The sequence below is a fragment of the Cucurbita pepo genome, chromosome 4, assembly GCF_057944985.1.
Source record: "Cucurbita pepo subsp. pepo isolate OVF chromosome 4, ASM5794498v1, whole genome shotgun sequence".
Taxonomy (NCBI): domain Eukaryota; kingdom Viridiplantae; phylum Streptophyta; class Magnoliopsida; order Cucurbitales; family Cucurbitaceae; genus Cucurbita; species Cucurbita pepo.
The window spans coordinates 448,453-472,274 of NC_141801.1; the positions used below are offsets into that span (position 1 = coordinate 448,453).

At 35.4% G+C, this 23,822-nt stretch overlaps 3 protein-coding genes across 5 annotated transcripts; all 3 read left to right on the plus strand.

Annotated features, from left to right (window-relative positions):
• Nucleotides 1–5,607: 5,607 nt before the first annotated feature.
• On the plus strand, nt 5,608–10,857 carry LOC111793177 (phosphoenolpyruvate carboxylase 2). Of its 2 annotated transcripts, none has more exons than XM_087123325.1 (11): nt 5,608–5,772; nt 5,955–6,146; nt 6,369–6,757; nt 6,865–6,949; nt 7,059–7,281; nt 7,468–7,571; nt 7,656–7,743; nt 7,936–8,090; nt 8,359–9,357; nt 9,505–9,891; nt 10,127–10,857. In XM_087123325.1, the coding sequence occupies exons 2-11, from the start codon at nt 5,976–5,978 to the stop codon at nt 10,421–10,423; spliced, it is 2,898 nt and encodes a 965-aa protein (XP_086979451.1). In that variant the 5' UTR covers nt 5,608–5,772; nt 5,955–5,975; the 3' UTR covers nt 10,424–10,857. The 2 variants fall into 2 exon arrangements, with proteins under 2 accessions (XP_086979451.1, XP_023530719.1); XM_023674951.2 differs by having other exon boundaries at nt 5,609–5,772; nt 5,905–6,146.
• Nucleotides 10,858–12,749: 1,892 nt separating this feature from the next.
• LOC111793149 (14-3-3-like protein D) lies at nt 12,750–15,984 on the plus strand. Its single transcript, XM_023674898.2, has 7 exons — nt 12,750–12,960; nt 13,570–13,876; nt 13,960–14,047; nt 14,614–14,723; nt 14,822–14,970; nt 15,549–15,601; nt 15,683–15,984. Exons 1-7 carry the CDS (start codon nt 12,888–12,890, stop codon nt 15,683–15,685), a joined length of 783 nt encoding a protein of 260 aa, XP_023530666.1. The 5' UTR covers nt 12,750–12,887; the 3' UTR covers nt 15,686–15,984.
• Nucleotides 15,985–17,008: 1,024 nt separating this feature from the next.
• On the plus strand, nt 17,009–22,562 carry LOC111793148 (bifunctional riboflavin kinase/FMN phosphatase). Of its 2 annotated transcripts, none has more exons than XR_015420720.1 (11): nt 17,009–17,459; nt 17,543–17,650; nt 17,741–17,930; nt 18,180–18,310; nt 18,989–19,058; nt 19,621–19,686; nt 20,544–20,695; nt 20,788–20,865; nt 21,124–21,257; nt 21,356–21,470; nt 22,173–22,312. XR_015420720.1 is itself a non-coding variant. In XM_023674897.2 (11 exons), exons 2-11 carry the CDS (start codon nt 17,575–17,577, stop codon nt 22,305–22,307), a joined length of 1,125 nt encoding a protein of 374 aa, XP_023530665.1. In that variant the 5' UTR covers nt 17,026–17,459; nt 17,543–17,574; the 3' UTR covers nt 22,308–22,562. The 2 variants fall into 2 exon arrangements, 1 of the variants encoding a protein (XP_023530665.1); XM_023674897.2 differs by having other exon boundaries at nt 17,026–17,459; nt 21,378–21,470; nt 22,173–22,562.
• The last annotated feature ends 1,260 nt before the right edge of the window (nt 22,563–23,822 follow it).

Here is a 23,822-nt window from a genome sequence, read left to right on the forward strand (position 1 = left end):
CTTGTAAAATCGTGAGTCTAGCGACGATTCGTAACGAGCCAAAATGGATAATATCTATTAGCGGTGGGCTTGTTACAAATGGTAGCAAAGCCAGACACTGAGTGGTGCACCAGTAAGGACACTGACCCCCAAAGAAGGTGGACTGTGAGATCTCACATTGGTTGAAGAAGAGAACAAAACATTTCTTATACGGATGTGAAACCTCTCCCTAATTAGACGCGTTTTAAAACTGTGAGCCTAACGAAAATACATAACGACACAAACCCAAATGTTTCCAATTCCACGCCGTTATTTTTTACTATTTTTTAAAAAAGAAAAGAGGAATTTTCCTAAGCCGCCACAATGAATAACGTTCTAATCACTAATCATGCTTTAAATACTAATAATAATAATAATAATAATAATAATAATAATAATAATAATAATTGCAAAAGAAGGAAAATTCTTGACCAAAATATTCAATTATTTTTTTCTTAGAATAAATATCTCATTTTTATAAATATATGAATAGATATTCTACGAAATATTTTAAAGTAAAAATATTTAAATTAATATTATGTGTATATAAGTGATGTTTTAATATTTAAATAAATATTTTACTAACATTTTTGTGAACAATATTCAAAATTTCCTATTTATTTAAAATTACAAGGAGAACTTGGGGAAATTGAAATAATTTACAAAAATTATTAAAATTTAGAAAAAACAAAAATAATTCGGAATATAGTAAAATCATGTTACACGTGTCTCATCAATTAATTTATAATATAAAACAATTAAAGATATTTCAATATAATAATTATGCTAAATTGATACTATTAAAGTTAAAAAATATGATTATAGTTCATTAATATTTATAATCATTTAAGTTACCCAATATTTATAATTATTTTTTAAAATTATATATTTTGTTTTTTACAAAATCCTATCTTTTTTTTCTCTAAAATAAGAAATATTACTTTTTTTTTATTATTATTAAAAAACTTTAAAAAATAAATAAGTGAATAAAATATTAATTAATATTTTAAATATAGGTAGTCTAATCTCTCCCCTTATGATTGCTGAACTCGTATATTCAATAATTTATGGAATAGAATATGTGACAAATAAAAAATATACACAATCGTTCACTTTTATCCGTATGGATTAAAACATATCAAATCATAAAATAAAAATATCTCAGCATTCAAAAAAATATATTTATGAAGACGTAAATGCTATATATATATATATCAAATACGCGTGCGCCCGAGAATATATATATATATATTATAATGTTTGTGGTTAATGTTGCAAATCCCTCAAAGAAGGGTGCCTCCAGATTCTTCCTTAATTTACGCCATGGTATTTTGATTCACATTTTCAAGAGAAAATGGAATATATATATATATATATATATATATGACTGTTTTTAAAATTAAAAATAAATAAATAAAATCGAGACATGTTCGTTGTTTAGGTGACACCAAAACGTGCAATATGTTACAATTATATATTGGGTATTCCTATTAGGTTACATTATCTCGAGGATCGACGTAGTCGTTAGATTGAAAGTTTAGAAGTAGGGTTTGTAGATTTAGCATTTGGTCGTCTTCAGCAAAGGATTAATGGTTGACATTTTGAATATGCATACGGATCTAAAATATGTAAAATCATGTTAATGTGAAGATAAGGAGTAGTCGTGTCATGTTAAAACCGATGAAGATAAGGAGAATTGTATTCATGGTTCTATCATGATTTCTATAGTTCAGTGAGATCCTACATTTGTTGGAGACGGAAACAAAACATTCTTAATATGGGGGTAGAAATCTCTCCCTAATAGACGCGTTTTAAAACCATGATGTTGATAGCGATACGTAATAGGTTAAAACAGACAATATTTACTAGTGGTGGCTTTAGACGGTTACAAATGGTATCAAAGCCAGACACCGAACAGTTTGCCTGTTGGCCTCTAAGAAAGGTGAATTATGAAATCTCACATCGATTCTAGAGGAGATGTTACTTTTTTTTTTAACCGTAAACTTAGTCGTGAATCATAAAAGACTAGAGCGTGTTAAAAGAGGCTTTGGGTGTAGGACGTAGTTGGTGAAGGACACCCAACCCCACAAATCTCTGGCCTTCCCTTTTTCATTGATCTTCTCTCAAGTCTCAACTAAACCCATTAAATCAGTCCTCCATTTTTGTCGTTCTTCCAATTCAGTTTTTTTTCTTTTTTTTTTTATTATTTATTTTTATTTTAAATTTCTAATTATGGTTTGAATCTTCGACCTTGTATTTGTTTAATAATTTAATTGAGTTTCTTTAAAGTTAATTAATTAATTAATAATATACATATATATATATATATATATATATATATATATATATATATATATATATATATATATATATATATATATATTATATGATAAATTATATATACATATTTATTTTAATTTTATAATTACTTTTTCTATTATTAATTCTCTAAAACCACTTAAACTTTTAAGTATTTTGAATATATTTTTAAAAAATATATTTTGAAATTGACGTGGGTTAACATTTTACTTTTATTAAAAACAAAAATTTGAATATTTTACTGATAATTGGGTTGAAAATTTTAAATCTAAAACTATCCTTAATAGAAAAAGCTCGTGAATGAATATCATTTTGAAAAAAAGATGGTATCTCTTTTTAGAGATTTTCTTTATTAATTCTCTCTTTATTAAGAGAATTCGTGAATATAGACAAATTTTTAAGTGAAAGGTAATAAAGTGCTAAAGTTTTTCAATACGATTAAAAGATAATAATCCCGAAGCTTAAAAGTTACTTTTTTTTTTTTTTTTTTTAATATTATCAATCAACCGAGAACTGAAATGAAGATCGAAAAATTCGAGCTTATTAATTATTAAAATAGTTGAGAGTAAAATAAAATTTAAGTTAATAACTTTTAGGTAACCATATATGGCGAGGTAAAAATGTGTACCCAGTAAATAATATTTACCCTAGAGAAAATAAAGGCATCAATTTAATAATTCAAATCCAAATTTTGTCGTTAAATATTTAGACAATTTCAGGGCCATGGCCATTTCAATCATGTCACATGTTTGGAACTTTGGATCCGACAGCACTCTGCTGGATAAAAATATAATAATAAAATAATAATTCTATCTGGACAATGACGGTAAAAACTTTTTTTTAACAAAAGCTAATTCTAAAAGTTACTTTTATGTTTGGGGTAAATTTTCCATATATTCGTACATATACTCTTTGTCAGAACCAGATTCTTTTGACGGTTCGGGTTGTAGAAGAGTCGACATGTCGTTAGTAAAGTAAACAAGACGTTGGGCATGAGACGGCCCAACAATGAAGATGGACAACGGCCCGTTTTAATCATTGGGCTTCATAATTATTTTGTTGTAGGCCCAGAAGATTTCGTATGAGGGCCCATTGGGCTGATAATAATAAATGGAGAATCTTAAAATATATATATATATATATATATATATATAACATTGTCCATGAATTCAATATGCCTCTTCAGATGATTAAAAGCTAATTCTACCCGAAAAAAATTAAAATAAAATATTTTTTAAAAATAAAATAAAATAATAAATAAAGTGACCCTTGAAATGATGGAAAGCCATTGGCTACCTTTGGATTTACACTTATCTTTAATCACCACATAAAATTATTTTCTACAAAAATAAATAAATAAATAAAAGGTGTGATAAGGAAAGAACAAAGATACTATTTAATTTTCAAGCTATTTGTTCATTTTTTAGAATTAAAAAATAATATACAAACTCCCTAGATATTTTGTGTATTCGAATATATATTATTTTATTTACGTTTGAATTTTTTATATATTATGATTAATAAATAATTATTGAATTAAAAACCTATGGTCTTGTGCTATGTATTGGTTCTTTAATGGGTTTGACTTGGAACTAGAGCGATAGTCAACATAAGGTCAATTATTAAGTCAACTGTTGGTTAGTAATTTAGGTAAATTAAATATGAACTTATTTTCTATATTTTTTGGATTATTCACATAATTAAACAAATAATTTTTATTGCTAAAATAAGAATAATAATAAAAGAAAAATTCACAATTTTTTTAAAAATTAGTCTATTTTCCGTACTCAATGAAAGCAACCCAATTCAGTACGCCTCTTCAGATGATTAAAAGCTAATTTTACGTAAAATAAAAAATAAAATATTAAAATAATAATAATAATAATAATAATAAATAAAGTGCCCCTTGAAATGATGGAAAGCCATTGGTCCCTTTTGGATTTACTCTCATGTTTAATAACCACATAAAATGCCACATAAATAGTATTTTCTACAAAAATAAATAATAAATAATAATAATAATAATAATAAATAAATAAAATAAAAATAAATACAAGAGTATTATTTAATTGTTTATTTTTTTATTATTTGATAATAATTACTCGTAATATTAAATTTTTTGTGTGAATAATATTGCTCGAGTAATTTAGTTATGGTCGAATTATATTTTACACATTACGTGGACAAATAATATTACAAAGTTCCTACATCATAATTTTATTTTGCAAAAAAAAAAAAAAAAAAAAAAAAAAAAAAACTACCTTTTATTTATAATATGTTTATGTAGTCAAAATTATATATTTTATTATTATTTATTTTTTCTTAATCGAAGAAAAAGAATATAAATTAAAGGTGAAACTGTTGGACCACCTAATTAAAAATTTTAAAATTATAGAATAAATTGGAGAATTAGGGCATTATTAATTTACGGAGCATCAAGTACCGTGAGTCAGCATATTCGTTTCCGTATGCTACGTGTCACAATTCAGAATTAACCTTTTTAAAAATTAGTTTAAAAGCCACTTCACACTGTCACTTGTCACTTGTGTGTGTGGTGGCCGCTTTGCCAACAAAGCATTTTCTTTTTTTAAAATAATAATTATATTTATTTAAAATATATGGTATTTAAAAAATTATTGTTGATTATGTGTGATGTCGACAATGGTCGGGGAGAGAACAAACCATCAGTGTAGAAACCTACCTGCCAGACACGTTTTAAAGTCTTCGGGGAAAGCCCATGAGACAATATCTGCTAGCCACACCTTTCCTAGCAGACGCGTTTTAAAGCTTTTAGGAGAAGCTCGAAAGGGAAAGCTCAAGGAAGCCACATCTTCCTCCGGCAGATGCGTTTTAAAGCTTTTAGAGAAAGCCCGAAAGTGAAAGTCAAAGGAAGCCACACCTTTCCTTAGCAGACGCGTTTTAAAGCTTTAAGGGGAAGCCCGAAAAGGGAAAGCCCAAGGAAGCCACACCTTCCCTTAGCATACACGTTTTAAAGTTTTTAGGGGAAGCCCGAAAGGGAAAGCCCAAGGAAGCCACACTTTCCTCTGACAGCGTTTTAAAGCTTTTAGGAGAAGCTCGAAAGTAAAAGTCCAAAAAGACAAATATCTGCTGGTAGTAGGTTTCGATCCTTATAATATCATTTATAAAAGAGTGGTGGTCGTTAATCCGTGGATATATAAATGTAATGGAAAAATCAAAATTAAAAATTAAAAATAAAAAAAAAACGATAAGGAAAAAGGAAAACGAGCATGAAAAGGATTTGTTCGTCTATATTAGCTACAAACAAGAGTCTTGGAGAAAGTTCGAAACTCTCTTTTCACTTGGTTTTCTCTGCTCGTGATTGAGGCCTTTGGAAGTTCATCTTCGTTTTCTTCTTCTTTACGATTATTTCTCGTGTGAAGATCATAAGCTTTTTCTTTCTTGTGAAAATCTGAGGTCAGTGTTCTTTTTTTTTGTTTTTTTGGTATGATTTGTGTTGTTGATCATCACGGACTTTCACTTTACTGCTTGCTTTTGTTTCTGCTTTAGTTTTAATGTTTCATTATCCGTAACAACATGTTTTTGTAGATTTGGCGATTTCTGATTCGTGATTTAGGCCGTTGTGTTTGTGAATAAAGGACGGAGTAGTAGAGAACGAAATGGCGGCGCCTAAGAACTTGGAGAAAATGGCTTCGATTGATGCACAATTGAGGCTTCTTGCACCGAGCAAGGTGTCGGAAGATGATAAGTTGGTGGAGTATGATGTTTTGCTGTTGGATCGCTTTCTGGATATTCTTCAGGATTTACATGGGGAGGATCTTAGAGAAACTGTAATATTCTCACTCTGTACTTTTTTTTTTTTTTTTTTTTAGTGTATTGAATTTGGTATCTCTGCATTTCAATCTCTGATTAGTTGTATTTGATTATGAGCGTGGAAACTCTGATCGTGATGTTTATGCATTGACGAGTCTTGTGGACTGAAATTATTGAATGTGATGGGGAAATGGATGAAAATTTTATTTACTGTTTGATTTTGTGTTCTTGTGGATTAGGTTCAAGAGTGTTATGAATTTTCAGCCGAGTATGAGAGGAAGCATGACCCTAAAAAATTGGAAGAACTTGGGAATGTTTTAACAAGTTTGGATCCTGGCGACTCTATCGTCGTAGCGAAATCCTTTTCCCATATGCTTAATTTAGCTAATTTAGCTGAGGAAGTTCAGATTGCCTATAGGAGAAGGATAAAGTTAAAGAAAGGTGGATTTGCTGATGAGGCCAATGCTACAACTGAGTCAGATATTGAAGAAACCTTCAAGAGGCTTCTTCAATTGAATAAGTCCCCTCAAGAAGTATTTGATGCTTTGAAAAACCAGACTGTAGATTTGGTCTTTACCGCCCATCCGACTCAGTCTGTTCGTAGATCTTTGCTTCAAAAGCATGGCAGGTTTGCACCCTTTTTAACATGGAGTTTAGTCATTAGTTGAATTGCAAGTTTCAGTGTATCTCTAGATTGTTCTTCTAAGATTTCTCTTGATTTTAAACGTTTTCCAGGATAAGAAATTGCTTGACTCAATTGTATGCAAAAGACATTACTCCTGATGACAAACAGGAACTTGATGAAGCTCTGCAACGGGAGGTATGTTCTTGCTCTAATTTGAGATTGTTTTCTATTTAATAATTATTTGTCAATGTAGGAGCCAATCTCTTGTATATTTCTGGCATCTTATTTTTCTCCTCTCATGTAGATTCAAGCTGCATTTCGCACGGATGAAATTCGACGAACTCCTCCAACGCCGCAGGACGAAATGCGAGCTGGTATGAGCTACTTTCATGAGACAATCTGGAAAGGTGTACCTAAGTTCTTGCGCCGAGTGGATACTGCTTTGAAGAACATAGGAATTGACGAACGTGTTCCTTATAATGCTCCCCTTATTCAGTTTTCGTCGTGGATGGGTGGGGATCGTGATGGTATGTTTATCTCAGCAAAGACTTATATTTAGTCATCCTTTTATTAGACCATCCATTGAGTAATAATGCATGCTGAATCACACCATTTTTGTTGAGTTCTTTGCACTCATTAGAATAAGAGTACATCTAGATGCTTCCGGTATGTTCCAATGAAACAACGGTTTATAATGTGTATATCGGCTGCAGGGAACCCCCGGGTTACACCCGAGGTAACAAGGGATGTCTGCTTATTAGCTAGAATGATGGCTGCCAACTTATATTTTTCCCAGATAGAGGATCTTATGTTTGAGGTATAAGCAAGTAAAATTTCTAGTTTCAAATAAATTTTATGGCTTCTCACACTGCCCTTTGTTTTCAATTCCTCTGTTTTCCAGTTATCTATGTGGAGATGTACTCACGAGTTACAGAGCCGTGCTGATGAACTTCATAGATCCTCAAGAAAAGATGCAAAGCACTACATAGGTATATAAGATTTTGTTTTAAAATTGAACCACATTATAGTTTTTGGTTTTAAAACTACTTAAGATATCAATATGCTACAAAAAACTTGACTGCATTCTTCAATATTGTTTCTTGGCATGGTTTTGATTGGACTCATATCCAGCCTCATGAGTTCACTGACCTTGAATGGCTTTTCACTCTTTCTGGGTGCAGAGTTTTGGAAACAAATTCCTCCAAATGAGCCCTACCGTGTTATTCTTGGTGATGTACGAGACAAGTTATACAATACGCGTGAACGTGCTCGTCATTTATTAACCAATGGAATGTCTGACATTCCCGACGATACAACTTTCACCGATGTTGAGCAGGTTTTTCCTTACATTATGTATCTGTAAATTCTATGCCACTGCAGCAGAATGATCTATAAATCCCTTATTTTGCCAATTCATGAAACAACCATTGTGAGTAAGTATGGTGGTTCAAATTGACCATCTGTAATGAGTTTATTTGAGCCAACATGTAGGCCACATTTGCTAGATGGAATTTTACAGAAGCTTTTGGCCAACATAAAACAACCATTGTGCTTTTTTTTCCTTCCCTTTTGCTAGTGCTGACTTGTTTCCTTTTTCCTCATAGTTCCTGGAGCCTCTGGAACTCTGCTACAGGTCGCTCTGTGCTTGTGGCGATCGTCCCATTGCTGATGGGAGCCTTCTCGATTTCTTACGGCAAGTTTCTACATTTGGGCTTTCACTTGTAAGGCTGGATATCCGGCAAGAATCAGACAGACACACTGATGTCATTGATGCTATCACTAACTACCTGGGTATTGGTTCGTACAAAGACTGGTCGGAACAACAAAGGCAAGAATGGCTACTATCTGAACTCAGTGGCAAACGCCCTCTTTTCGGTCCTGATCTTCCAAAGACAGAAGAAATTGCTGATGTTCTGGACACCTTCAGTGTCATTGCAGAGCTTCCTTCAGATAACTTTGGTGCCTACATTATCTCAATGGCAACAGCACCATCTGATGTGCTTGCTGTTGAGCTTCTACAACGTGAATGTCATGTGCAGAAGCCATTGAGGGTTGTGCCATTATTTGAAAAACTTGCTGATCTTGAGGCTGCTCCTTCTTCTATGGCTCGTCTCTTTTCAATCGACTGGTATAGAAACCGCATCGATGGTAAGCAAGAAGTCATGATCGGGTACTCGGATTCCGGGAAGGATGCTGGTCGTCTCTCTGCTGCTTGGCAGCTATATAAGGCACAAGAAGAACTCATCCAAGTGGCAAAAGAATATGGAGTTAAGCTCACAATGTTCCATGGCCGAGGAGGAACAGTTGGCAGAGGAGGAGGACCTACACATCTTGCTATATTATCTCAGCCCCCAGATACAATTCATGGTTCACTACGTGTCACAGTTCAAGGCGAGGTTATTGAACAATCTTTTGGTGAGGAGCACTTGTGCTTTCGAACACTTCAGCGTTTTACCGCTGCAACGCTCGAGCATGGCATGAATCCACCTGTTTCTCCGAAGCCCGAATGGCGCGCGCTCATGGATGAGATGGCTGTTGTTGCTACAGAGAAATACCGATCCATAGTTTTCCAGGAACCTCGTTTTGTCGAATACTTCCGCCTTGTAAGTGATCAAATCCAGAACACAACGAATAGTTATCATTACTCTTAGTCCATTCACTTACTCTTGCATGATTAAGTTACTTCTGCTATCAATTTAACGAATTATGTTCAGAAATTAACCACTTTTCACGTTCCTTTAAATCTGCAGGCTACCCCGGAGTTAGAATATGGTCGAATGAATATCGGAAGTCGTCCATCAAAGAGGAAGCCAAGTGGAGGCATAGAATCACTGCGTGCAATTCCATGGATCTTTGCTTGGACGCAGACAAGGTTTCATCTACCAGTTTGGCTTGGTTTTGGATCAGCATTTAAAAGTGTCATTGATAAGGATGTGAAGAATCTTCACATGCTTCAGGAGATGTACAGTCAGTGGCCGTTTTTTAGAGTCACTATTGACTTAGTTGAAATGGTGTTTGCCAAAGGTGACCCTGGCATTGCTGCTCTGTATGACAAGCTTCTCGTGTCGAAAGATCTATGGTCGTTTGGGGAGCAATTGAGGGCCAACTTTGAAGAAACTAAGCACCTCCTCCTTCAGGTACTTCACGTATACTTTGTTCTAAAACATTTTGGTGAGATCCCACATTAGTTTAAGGAGAACGAAACATTCTTTATAAGGGTGTAGAAACTTCTCACTAGCAAACGCGTTTTAAAAACCTCGAGGGAAAGCCCGAAAGAGAAAGTCCAAAGAGGACAAATATCTGTTAGCGGTGGACTTAGACCGACGGTAAAACTCTTGCCTGCAACTAAGCAGTTTGCTTTAAAATTTTCAGGTAGCTAAACACAAGGATCTTCTTGAAGGAGACCCCTACTTGAGGCAGCGACTCCGACTTCGTGACTCGTACATAACCACCCTTAACGTTTGCCAAGTGTACACATTGAAGCGTATCCGTGATCCCAACTACAACGTGAAAGTTAGACCTCATCTGTCAAAGGAATACCTAGAATCAAGCAAATCTGCTGCAGAACTTGTGAAACTCAACCCCAAGAGCGAGTACGCCCCGGGTTTGGAGGACACTCTCATCTTAACGATGAAGGGTATCGCCGCCGGTATGCAGAACACTGGTTAAGAGCAGTCATCCCGTGTCGGTGCAACGTCTACCCTCGCTTTTCTCCATATAAATGCTTGTATATTGGGTGTGCTGCTGAGCTCTTCGGCCAACTTCTCACTAGTCTCTTTATAATAACGTATGCTACAAGAACCTTCGATTTGGTAATAGTTGGAAATGCATCGAGTGGTCAGTGTTTTTTCCCCCATCTGATATATGATTCGGCTGCTTCGGTTCCATAAGTGCATTGACAGTTCCAATTACAAGTGATCAGAGGCGCTGAATTCCACGGTTAATGGCTTCCACAAGTCATTCTTGGTCCCTTTCTTCTAGAAGTTTTATCACATTCGAATGGAACGATATTCACCGTTCTTTATATTTTTATTTGTAGAAGTACTCCGAGGTACTTTTTCGTATCTTTATGAATTAAATAATACTATGCTATTATGGATTTATTTGACAATGGTCTCATGTGTGATGTCGAATAAATCACTATTTATAAGGGTGTAGAAACCTTCTCCTAGCAGACGCATTTTAAAGTCTCGAGGAGATGCTCGAAAGGAAAAGCCCAAAGAGGACAATATCTACTAGCGGAAATCACCATTTATAAGGGTGTGAAAACCTCTCCTAGCAGACGCGTTTTAAAGCCTTGAGGGGAAGCTCGAAAGGAAAAACCCAAAGAAGACAATATCTACTAGCGGAAATCACCATTTATAAGGGTGTGGAAACATTTTCCTAGCAGACGCTATCTACTAGCGGAAATCACCATTTATAAGGGTGTGGAAACATTTTCCTAGCAGACGCGTTTTAAAGCCTTGAGAGGAAGCCCGAAAGGAAAAGCCCAAATAGGACAATATCTACCACCATTTATAAGGGTGTGGAAACCTTCTCCTAGCAGACGCGTTTTAAAGCCGTGAGAAGAAGCCCAAAAGGAAAAGCCCAACCAAATAGGACAATATCTACTAGCGGAAATCACCATTTATAAGGGTGTGGAAACCTTCTCCTCGCAGACGCGTTTTAAAGCCTTGGGGGAAAGCCCGAAAGGAAAAGCCCAAATAGGACAATAGTAGCGTTTTAAAGCCTTGGGGGAAGCCCGAAAGGAAAAGCCCAAATAGGACAATAGTACTAGTGGAAATCACCATTTATAAGGGTGTAGAAAACTTCCCCTAATAGACGCGTTTTAAAGCATTGAGTGGAAGCCCGAAAGAAAAAGCCCAAAAAAGACAATATCTACTAGCGGTGGATCTGAGTCGTTACACCATGATTGCTTTATCATGTGATAATTTCTCGTTATCTCGCTCCAAAGTCGAATTATGAAACTTCTTTGAACAAAAGAAAGGAATTTTCAAATCACTATTAGTGTGGTAAGTAGAAAGCGGAGTAGGTAGAAATGGTTGTTAGAGTTACGATATGGAGCCCACAAGCCAACCATTTGGTTAGACTACTCGAAGTCATCCATAAACGCACAATTAATATCGAGACACAACCCATTAAGAGGAAGCGAGTCAAGAAAGTACGAGTAAGGAGGACATATGTCTTTTTGACTTCAATATCAATTAAGGCAAGGTACGTGCCACTTCTTAATTTACACTGCCATGCCGACAATTTTTTTTTTTTTTTCTTAAAAAAAACCATTAAATATTATTGGTTGCATGTCGAACATTTTTTTTTATTTTCTTAAAAAAACCGTTAAATATTATTGGTCGCATGTCTTAAACACAGCGTGGACTACTATCTTTGAAAAATAGCTAATTTTAAATTAAATTTCATAAATATCTACCAAATTTCTTCGGTAATATATTCAAAAACATTTTTTAAAATATGGTCTTAGCCACACAAAATTTTAATTTTTAGTATATATAATAATAATAATAATAATAATAATTAGTTTTTAATTATCAAAAAACAATTAATAAAACCAATGTAGTTTTGAAGAACACGCTTGGGAAATCTTCAATTATTGGTGAGGGATAGTATTGGAATTTCAATCAAATACGAGGGTATTTTAGAGAATTGGCTTTATTTATTTTAATGGGCATTAAATTTACTCTGCAAAATGTAAGACCGTCCATAGGCAATTAGGTATACACGTGGCATGACCAAGGACTCTTCTCTTTACATAATTAGCTCAAAAAAAAGAAAAGAATTGGTTGTACACGTGGCGCGATACTATTGGGTATAAATTTCCACGAATTATCTCTAATACGCGGGTAATTTAGATGTCAATTTTGAGAGACCAGAATCTTTTTGAACAGAGAAGAAGAACAAATATAAAAGATTTTTATTTAATAATAATAATAATAATACATATTTTAAAAAATATATATAAGTAACCATCAGAGCAATTTGAGGGTTCATATTCTCCTTATTTTGTTGGTTTCTCCAGTTTTGTGGGTCTGACTCTGCCTCTCTCTTTCTGGAGCCAGAACCACCAAAAAAACCCACACTGTACAGAAAACCCTAATTCTTTGGTCTCAGATCGGTTATGGCTTCATCCAGAGAGCGCGAGAACTTCGTTTACATCGCTAAGCTCGCCGAGCAGGCCGAGCGTTATGATGGTTTGCAGCATCTCCTTATCTTCTTCGATTTTTATTTGATTTGTATGAAGCTTTGTTGTTTTTGTCTTACTTTTGACTTTCTGCTTAGATCGCATTTATCTGTGGTTGTGATTTGCTTAATTTTGTTTGACTCTGTGTTTATGCCTTTTGAGCTCGGATTTGAAGCGCGATCGCTTGTCTGTGTTGTAGTTTTTCCGAAGTTTTTTGTTCTTTTGAGTGTTGTGTTTTTCAGTTTACACGATCTGTTTGAAACTTGAGGAAATTTAATTTGCCTAAAATTCTGGTACATTTCTTCGATTTTGCTTCTCGAGAAATATTTTTCTCTTGATCTATCGTTTTATATGGTTTTCTGCCTCTTTGGTTCGATTTAATAGAAAATACTCTTTTTTTTGCAAGTCTTTCGATCATCACTCGTTAGCTTGATAGCTTATGCTTCACTTTTACTTACACAGACAACTTGGACATCATTTTATCTGTAAGCGCAAAGCAAATTGAAGTTTCTTCCTGTACTGTCTTTGCTTGTCTCGTCAGAAAAACTCAGATTGTGGTTGTTTTGGATGATAAGATGATGGTTCTGATTCTTATTTACGTTGTTCATATCTTTGATAGAAATGGTGGATGCAATGAAGAATGTTGCAAAGCTTGATGTCGAATTGACAGTGGAGGAAAGAAATTTACTCTCTGTTGGGTACAAGAATGTGGTTGGTGCAAGGAGAGCCTCATGGAGGATTTTATCATCAATAGAGCAGAAAGAAGAAGCTAAAGGAAATGAAACAAATGCCAAGCGCATCAAGGAGTACAGACAAAAGGTTGAAACAGAGCTCTCTGGTATTTGTACTGATATCATGACAGTGATTGACGAACACCTAATTCCCTCTGCTTCAGCTGGGGAATCAACAGTGTTCTACTATAAGATGTAAGTATACTTCTAGCTTATGCATTAATGCATAGATGCATGACTATTGGACACTTGTGAAATTTAATCATCCTTCATTACAGGAAAGGAGATTATTATCGTTACCTTGCAGAATTTAAATCTGGTAATGAGAAGAAAGATGCAGCTGATCAATCGATGAAAGCATATGAGGTGGGTATTTACATTTTCCCCTTCTATTCTTTGTCTTGTTGTATTCTTTTTTTCCCCATGTAGATCGTACTTAGCTTTCTCTCTAAAATATGTCTTATTTAACTTTCTGTCTCTCTGTCTCTAAATTATGTTGACGTATTGCATTTTATACTATACTGAACAAGTTTTTATTTTGCTTTTAGATGTTTTGGATTTGTCTGGTTTGTCATATAAATATATATACATTTTTTTTTCTTGGGAATATGACTATTTAATACGTTCTTTTAGCAGTAGTCTGGATGATGATCGATAAAATTTCATTTTAAGAGGAAATTATCATCAATATTTTCTCTTGCTTCTGGCACTCCCTTTTCTGATTGTAGAAGCAAATACAACGACAAATCTTTTCTTTTCCCTGGTTAAACTTGTTCAAAATAAGGTTTACAGGAAGTTATTTGTCAGAAGGTTTTTGTACTAGACTACTTGGAATTCATAAATCAAACGCTTTAATTGAGTGACGATTGTTCTATATAGCTCCCCTTTGCCTATACATTTCCTAGTTCTTACATTTGTCTTGTCTGTTACAGGCTGCAACTAGCTCAGCCGAATCTGAATTGCCTCCTACACATCCTATCCGCTTGGGTTTGGCATTAAATTTCTCTGTCTTCTATTATGAAATCCTGAATTCACCTGAAAGGTATGGTTATCGTAGTGTTACCAGGAAATCTAGCAGAGATTTATCCTCTTTGGAGCTTAGTTGCGAATGATAGCTACATTGTGCTTTTTTTTGTTTAGGGCCTGCCACCTTGCAAAGCAAGCTTTTGATGGAGCCATCTCCGAACTTGACACCCTCAATGAGGAGTCTTACAAAGACAGCACCTTAATCATGCAGCTTCTTAGAGACAACCTCACATTGTGGACTTCTGACATCCCAGAGGATGGAGGTAATGGTGAAAATCCTTACTGGCCTTGGCCAATACAATATGAAATGGTTTATTGTTTACACTTTTTTGGGGGGCTTTGTAAATCTTCTTCATCTGCTTATTATCCATTTTTATTTCCAGACAAAGGTATGATTATTATGCTATAATCTATTTTTGGTGTTCTCCGGTCTGCATCACTTGAGCCAACTATTATTGAATGTTGTCCTCTTGCAGAATAAGAGAGTTCACATAGCTTATGGACGAACTAAATGAATATTGAATTTTGCTTGTTTGATATCTGTAATCTCTATGGTTGCTGAGAAATGTACTCACCCTCTTCAGCGTTGCCCTGTTTCATGGTTTCAAAAAATCTTGGCCAATGCATTCTCATGTGAATTATGTTAGATAATCCTTGCATTGTTGTTTGCATATGAAAACATTCTAGCCATATAGACTTGTAGTTGTAGCAAGAATGATACGACTGAGTTAGTTAACCTTAATTTCATCCTAAAGTTCATTATAAGCGTCCATTCACCATCTCATTAGATTTACTCTCCCTCCCTCTCTGTGTTTTGACATGCGTTCCCTTATTGCTACAGATGATGCCCAAAAGGTCAACGGCATCGTCAAAGTTGCCGGTGGCGATGATGAGGTGAGTAGCTCGAACCGTTTGTTGCAGTTAGTCAGTGATGTTTGAATTATACTTGACCATCACTCTCCATATGCTCTGCAGTGAAGCGGATAGCATTCTAAGTGGCAGAGGTACTACTCCGGGGATGATGGATGTGACTCGATAATCAATTGCCCTTAGTGTTTAGCATAAGGAGGGTTCCTTTTTATTTTCTTCTCTTTTTCTCCTTCCCTCTTCTCTGATGCCCCATTATTGTGTGGTTTATTTTTGAGTATGATGATGTCTGGACTTATTTGGTCTAGCTTTCCCTTCTCAGTGGATGGTCGATAGGTTGTAGGAGGAATGACTTGAATTGTTAAAAGTGTTTATCCATCCTGTTTACATGAAAAATGTGTTTGTCTGGATTTCGGGTTTGGGTTTCGGGTTTCAGGTTTCGGGTTTCTATTAAAGCATTATATATGTTCTATGTCATTCCTCTCACCAACTCTCTTTCTACCGATAAAATAGAATTTGAGTACAGGGAGACTAGGGAGGCTTGCAGATGGAGGACTGCAAAAAGATTCCTTTTTCAAAGTTGCAACTGTGAAAAATGGGATTAGGCTGCTAGTTCAAGTTTTTCCTTCCGATTTTTAGTTAGGAGAAGGTTTTCACACCTTTGTTCTCCCCTCCCATGTGGGATCTCACAATCACCTACCTATCTTCGGGGCCCAACGTCTTCACAGGCACACTGTTTGATGTTTGGCTCTGAAACCATTTGTAACAGCCTAAGTCCATCGTAGATATCGTTTATCTTAGGACTTTCCCTTTCGAGCTTCTCCTTGAAGTTTTTAGAATGCGTTTGCTAGGAAGATTTTCACACCTAAAGGTTGCTTGTTTAAAAACCCCTTTTAAGTTAGAAGTTTTTATCTCATTTTAGTGAATAGTCTTCCATTGGATGGACGAATTTCCAATTTATGATGCTCGAGTTTGAGAAATTGTTTTGGAAGGATAATGGAATTTGGAATGACTTTTCAATTGGCTTTAAAGCATTTGAAAAGCATGGTAGCGTCATGTGCTTATTATATCATTCTGTACTGCATGATTTGATTGGAATAAACTAAGGTATCATTCCTTTATGCTCTCTATATACCATGAAATACCACTTCATGTCGTCAAATTTTGGTTCCATGTAAAACCACACTGCATTTTCCTTTTATGGATTCTTCCACACCTTTTTCCTTCTAAAATACTTCTTCCAAACTTTAATTAATTAATTAATTAATTAATATATATATATATATATATATTTCTAATATTTTAAATACATTAAAAAATTATCATTATTAAGTTTGTTCTAATAATACTCTCTATTGAAAATATTTTTAAAATATTCTTGACCCTTAAAAAAATATTTAAAAATACTTTTATAATTTTTTCATATTAAAAAAAAAAAAAAAAAAAAAAAAAAAAAAAAAAAAAAAAAAAAAAAAACAGAAACGAAAACGAAAACGGAAACAAATTCAGCGAATAACTGAATATCGAATTCGTGATCACGAAGCTTGCTCTGGCATTTCAATCTTCGAGAAGGAAGAAATTGGCAAGCCAACTGATTCAAATCGAACAAGAATTTTGCAGTTGGCATACATTCAGCGTTATCCGCATTGAAGTAATCGTCAAAACCCACCGTTTCCGTCCTTTTTCATTGTTCAATCTCCGCGAAGAACAGAGCAGAGCGGAAAAAACCAGAATCTGTCTTCTGGACGATCGGAAGTATTCAATCTCACTCCCAACTTGCGAAGGCGATCGTTCTTCCTCTCGCACATTCCATCTGTATCGAATTCTGATTCGGAGATGTGCTCCCAATTCCGTTCATGGGTATCGATCCCTCGCCACTAGCTACGTATGTTCCTCAATCCTTATAACAATATTTTGCTTCTCATTTCTATGCCAGATTATTCACCGATCTATTTCATTCACTCGCAGACTTAATTTCAGATTTGTTACCTTCGATTGCGATGAATTCCTTTGATTCTGACCTTGGTAGAGTTTCTGCTGTGATTCTCGATCTCGATGGAACCCTTTTGGACACTGGTCTGTAATTTCTTCCATGAGTTCAAATGTTTTTCTATTTCCACGTTATGATTGTATGAGAATGCAGCCACACTGTTGTATTATGTGCAGAGAGGGCGACAAAAGACGTGTTGAAGGATTTCTTGGCAAAATATGGAAAGGATTTGGATAAAAAGAGGGAAGAGGAGAAGAGATTGGGAATGACTCAGAAAGAATCAGCGGCTGCAATCGTTCGGGACTATGGCCTTCCATTGACGCCAGACCAATTTATTCAAGAAATTACTCCCATGTACAGGGAAAAGTAAGATTCCAGCTCTTATGTTTAGCTCGTTTCCTTAATTTTTATTTCGAGGATTGTTTGGAGGAGACTCACGTTGGCCAATTTAGGGAATGATCATGGGTTTATAAGTAACGAATACATCTCCATTGGTATGAGCCCTTTTGGGAAAGCTCAAATGAGAGCTTATACTCAAAATGGACAATATCGTATTATTGTGGAGGGTCGTAATTTCTAACATCATTTTGATGTAACCGATGAAATGTTCTTCAGATGGCCCTCTGTCAAAGCACTTCCTGGTGCTGATCGTCTTATCAAACATCTTTACTCTCACAAGGTGCCATTTGCGCTCGCTTCAAATTCATCAAATGAGTATATCTACGCAAAAATTGCTAGTGTAAACGGTATTTTCTTCTTTATATGTCTACTTAATTTATTTTTTCGTCTGAATATCTTGCAAATAGAGTGGCATAGAGGGTTGAACTAGCCTCAACTTCACCAGCATATGGTTTTCTTGAAAATTAAAGAAGTTGGATGTTTTTAAATTGTTATTTCATAGTGGATAATGGATAAAGGATTGCTTTGAATTTAATTAACGGAGTATGAAAAAAGGTTTGAAGTGAATGAGTTCAAGTCATCCAATTAGTAGGACCTCGACTAATTTAGTAGGGTCAAGCGGTTGTCCTGTGAGAACAGTTGAAGTGTACTCAAATTGGCTTAGACAATGACGGGTATCAGCCCAATGATGAATAGAATTCAGAATTGGTCATTTTCTGATGCACATGTGTTGCTGCCAATTATATGATATGATTAAACTCTTGCATTGTAGGGTCATATTCTCCTGATTGCTTTTCAGAAAAAGCAATGTATATGTAACACATGGAATTATTATGGAACAGTTCTCTATCATTCTTTACCTTTTCTTTTCTTTTGAGGTTGTCTATGATGTGCTGAACAGATCAATGCTAATTTTGAGTGATTATAGCTATAATATTGTTTTCCAGCTTCCCAGTAATTAGATATCCACAGCTTTCTTCGATCTTCAGCTATTGTAACTCACTTTTATATGTTCTTGTGTGCAGGTTGGAAGGATTGGTTTTCTGTGATTCTTGGTAGCGACCAGGTTATTCAAGGGAAACCTGCTCCTTATCTGTAAGCTCTTTTTTTTTTTTTTTTTTTGCATGATCCATTTGAAATCTTACTTTTGGTCATGTGGAAATGGAAGTCTAAGGAACTTCTTGCATTCCGAAATTCTAGTTATATGGATTTAATGATTTCAATGTAAGCGGGTAAAGATTATTGAAAGGAGTAGTCCTGCATTGGCTAATTAAGAGGAAGATCATGGGTTTATAAGTAAGGAACACTATCTCCACGGGTATGAGGCGTTTTGGGGAAACCAAAAGCAAAGTCACGAGAGCTTATGCTCAAAGTGGACAATATCATACCATTGTGGAGGTTCGTGATTCCTAACATAAGATTGTCTTGTGGATTATCGAAATCTTCATAATCCAAATGTCGAAGGAAATGAAAACAATTAAATTGATAAAAAACGAGGGAAATATCCCGAAATGAGAGAATAGAATCTTTAATTGATTAAAAGCTAAAGGTGAAAATAGTTTCCTAGCAAGGTCAACCAACAAATTAACAAAATTTTATTGAATTACTAATCTAAAGGTATCTGACTAAACTGTTACACTAAATATCACTTTTTCAGATTTGAAGAGGCAGCGAAGAGGATGGGCGTAGATGCTTCTCAGTGTTTGGTCATTGAAGATTCCTTGTAAGTTTGCAATTCTTTTGACTATTAATTTTAATTACATAAATATATTCTCAAAATAATTAGTCTTGCAGCCAACATTTATTTCTCGCAGTTATTTTCCTTATCCTAAATAGTTCATTACAATTATTCTGCAGCAAAAGTTAATGACATAAACTATCTGCAACTCCATTCCTCTTTGCTCTTGCTTTTACTTTTTCCCCCCCTCAAGTTTGCAAGTAACTCGATTACAATTTCAACCACCACCTTAATTCAGACTTTTCACCTGGAAACTAACTGGTTTATCACTTTTTATGCACATTTGGAGTGTTAGTAGTAATTTTAGAAGATCTTTTCAGACATTCATATTAAGCTTCCCGAAATGGCAAATGGCTGGGGAGAGAAAAGGTTCATTTTTTTAGGGTACTCCCAAAAACAGATCCAGTGGAGACGGGATGGGACCTGTAGCTTAGAGGATTAGAGAACGTGGCTACGAACCACGGTGTCGGGGGTTTGAATCCCTCCTCGCCTACAACCGGCCAAAAAGGGAAGGGCTTTTCCCTCTGAGAGTAGGAAAATCATGATTGGGATAGCGGATTTGCTTCAGGAACTTAAATGTCAATAGATTCCAATCCACTAGAACTTTACCCTTCGAGGCAAAAAGGACTAGAGCAATAGCACTTCTGCAAGCTAGGGATAGGCTCATTCAACTATCTAGTGATCCGTGACCCTACCTAAGACGCTTGAATCCGTATAACAAGCTGTATTCACTAGGCGTCCTTGCCTTTTGGGGTCATACAGTGTGGCATCTGCTACCTAGGATATCTATTACATGCATCTCCACCTTTTTCTTTTCTCTGAACAAGAGACATTTCCAACAGGGTTGGTGTCAAAGCAGCCAAGGCTGCCAAGATGAAGGTTGTAGCTGTCCCATCCCATGGAGAAGTTGAATGCTCTTCCTTAGCAGATAAAGTGCTTCATTCTTTACTGGAATTTCAGCCTGAGCTGTGGGGTCTTCCCCCATTTGAAGACTGTATGAATATCTTTATTTTTCTTGTATTTTATTTCATTAGTAGTTTTTATTTATCTAATCATTGTCTCAAGTTATTTACATGATATTTTCAGGGGTAGATAGAACCTTACCGATTGATCCAATACATCTGAGCTCTCAATATGTTAATGGGTCCATAAGTGAAATATCAGGTGTGTGATTCTGTATTTCTCTGACCGACTTGCAATGAATACATAGTTTAATGAATTAATGAACAATCTGTTTGATACCCATTCAAGTTTCAATCTTCGAATACTATACTTCCATTGTCCAGTATCATTTTTGAGCTTTCTAAAAGAATTGGACTAAATTGCTTGGTTTGACTTTGACTATGGGATCTGAAAAGTTCTGTGTTGATTTGGCTTTTCAGAATGTTGTAGATCATGATGAGTTTAATGCATGGTTTTCAGAGGATCCATCATTGCCTGACCAAGTTTTTGGAACGTTCATCGGTTGGGCTGGCACTGGTACGGCTTGGACCATCAAGGTTGTGGTTAACATCGGATGGAATTGCAGTTCCTGTACTAAACAGAAAAGGATTTGGGTAACTTTCATTCTTTCATGCATTCCAAATTTATTCGATTTGGTTCACGAGTTTGGCTTCCAATTATGATAACACCATTCACAATTAACATTATTTAGAGGTTTTTCTCACTTTTGGCAGAAACTATGGCCAGTGGACGGATGCGATAGCAAAGTATTTGAGCAGCAAATGCAACTCATGCTTGTTGGCTACATCTGCAGATTGAATTGCAAGGTAAAATAATAGAACAAAGCCCCTGAATTGGTAGGTACATAATAGAACAAAGCCGTAAACAACGAGTAACGGGTCGTGTAATATGATCGATATTACATGAACTTTTCCCAATGAGTATAGCACCAACCTACGGCTTAATTAATTTGAAAATTTCTTCCCTGAAATAGTGAGCCTATTCTTCTCCGAGCTTATATTTGAAACTATGAAATGAAATCTACCTTGTGTAACTGGCCCAAATCCAACCCTAGCAAATATTGTCCTCTTTGGATTTTTTCTTTTGGGCTTCCCTTCAAGATTTTGAAAACGCGTTTGCTAAGGAGAGGTTTCCACACCCCTATAAAGGGAGTTTTGTTCTCCTCTCCAACCGTTGTGGGATCTCACAATCCACTCACCTTTGGGGTCAGCATCCTCACTGATACTCGTTTCCTTCTCCAATCGATGTGGACCCCCCAATCCACCCCCTTCGTGGCCCAACGTCCTTGCTGACACACTGCCTCGTATCTAACCCTTTGGGGCTCAACCTCCTCGCTGGCACATCGCCTGGTGTCTAGCTATAATACCATTCGTAACGGTTCAAGCCCACCGCTAGTAGATATTATCATATTTGGGTTTTTTTATGTTTCTATGTAATCAATACAGTAGTGCCGGCTTGTTATGCACCTGTACCTCAGACTTCATCTGACTAAACTTATGACTACTTAGGATCTTGCAACCATGGATGCGAGAGAGATTGAAGAGTTCAAGCATATAGCGAACACTTTGCTGGACCGACCCATGTTTGTCAACGGTTCATGCACATCTCTTACTGCAAAAGCAACTTCTGGCATGGATGAATAATAGCGTATAGTGTACCAGATTTCACTCTTGTTCATGGAGGAAACACTGTTAGTCTGCAATGATGTGTCGCCACTGGCCCCAAAAAATGGCTATTGTTAGTATTCCCTTCTCTCCCTTTGTTTCCTTTGCAAGTAGACTGTTCAAATATTAGAATAACAAGCTTTCTTTTGTTTTAGAGCAATACTCTTATAAGAAGCTTGGAAAGAGAACGAAAAAAATTAGAATAAGAAGCTTTCTTGGATAAACTTGTTAGAATTATCAACTTTGGTGCTGTTAACTTCAGTATGACTTTTGATATGGGACAGAGGAAGGGAAAGATTAAATCAAAATGGATGGCTTTAACCTTGAAAGTTGAATCTACCTCGACAAAGGGTTCGTGTTTATGTATCCATAAGAGTTTATGTTTAAGGAGTTTGCATATTGGTTCTTAGATCTAATGGGCTAAGATTCATTACTTTAAATGGCTCTATTAGGGTCGTGAGATCTTATATATATCTTTTTTTCTCCGGTTTTAGTCTCAGTACAATCTTTAGTAAATATAGTATGAAACTAATAGGAGAAAGAAGCATTTTTTAACTTCTCAATGACACTTGTTCGAAAAATGAAAAAAATCGCTAGTGGTACCCTTATGGAATATGACTTTAAAGAGTGAAACTATTTGGAAGTGGTTTTTTTTTTTTTTTTTTTTTTTTTTAACATGAACCGAATTCTTAAAAAAATATTGATCATAACTCATTTTTTAACCTAATGTTTTAAATGGCTCAATTAGAGTCTTCTCTAGAGGGTTTCAGCTATGTGGCCTTATACATATGGCTAAAAGTTTTTTTCTTCCCTAAGCCTTAGTACAATCTCCAATGAACAGTAAGAGAATATATAGTTGATCGTAACTCGGTTTTTACATAATACTTTGTTCCCCCTTCCAATCAATATGTGATCTCACAATCATAGCGTGACAAGCAACACAACGGTGTTCAAATTGGTTTGTAGGTATTCGAGCTATCTCACATATAAGCTAAACAGGTCTCGGAATAACCACCACTTCTAATCCGATTCATGAATCGGGAGAGAATTCCAATTTGGGCACGATTGATCTTAAAACCCTAAATTTTGGTTTGACACTGCTAAGCATCATAGGTGTATTCGAATTGATTTGTAGATATTTGATTCTCGAGATTCTTCGTTGAACATATGCAAATAAGGTTGATTCGATCCTACCAGATTTAGGTGTAGAATCGAGTGATTGAAAAGATGTGGAGCATAAATGGTTAAAAGAAAAGAACATGAAAACATGGTAGTGTTATAAGATTCATGAACTCCACCAGTTTCCATGTTCATTACAGGACAAAGCAGTACACCTCCTTCCTTCACCAAAATTTTCAACACTTAGCAGTGGCAGATGGGACATACCCACTCCTTTCAATTTCACCTCTGAAATCAACACAAAAGGATGCCTACCTTCAAACCAAAAGGCTCAGGGCCCATCAGCCCACTAGGGATGGGGCCCATACTCCTGAT

Excerpts from the sequence above, each read along its gene's own strand:
- LOC111793177 (XM_087123325.1), top strand. The coding sequence starts at position 5,976 with ATGGCGGCGCCTAAGAACTTGGAGAAAATGGCTTCGATTGATGCACAA. Across the intron at positions 6,147-6,368 it reads GGGAGGATCTTAGAGAAACT|GTTCAAGAGTGTTATGAATT; the intron begins GTAATATTCTCA and ends CTTGTGGATTAG. Across the intron at positions 9,358-9,504 it reads TTGTCGAATACTTCCGCCTT|GCTACCCCGGAGTTAGAATA; the intron begins GTAAGTGATCAA and ends TTAAATCTGCAG.
- LOC111793148 (XM_023674897.2), top strand. The coding sequence starts at position 17,575 with ATGAATTCCTTTGATTCTGACCTTGGTAGAGTTTCTGCTGTGATTCTC. Across the intron at positions 19,059-19,620 it reads GGGAAACCTGCTCCTTATCT|ATTTGAAGAGGCAGCGAAGA; the intron begins GTAAGCTCTTTT and ends TCACTTTTTCAG. Across the intron at positions 20,696-20,787 it reads TCTTCCCCCATTTGAAGACT|GGGTAGATAGAACCTTACCG; the intron begins GTATGAATATCT and ends TGATATTTTCAG.
- LOC111793149 (XM_023674898.2), top strand. The coding sequence starts at position 12,888 with ATGGCTTCATCCAGAGAGCGCGAGAACTTCGTTTACATCGCTAAGCTC. Across the intron at positions 12,961-13,569 it reads GCAGGCCGAGCGTTATGATG|AAATGGTGGATGCAATGAAG; the intron begins GTTTGCAGCATC and ends TATCTTTGATAG. Across the intron at positions 13,877-13,959 it reads ACAGTGTTCTACTATAAGAT|GAAAGGAGATTATTATCGTT; the intron begins GTAAGTATACTT and ends CCTTCATTACAG.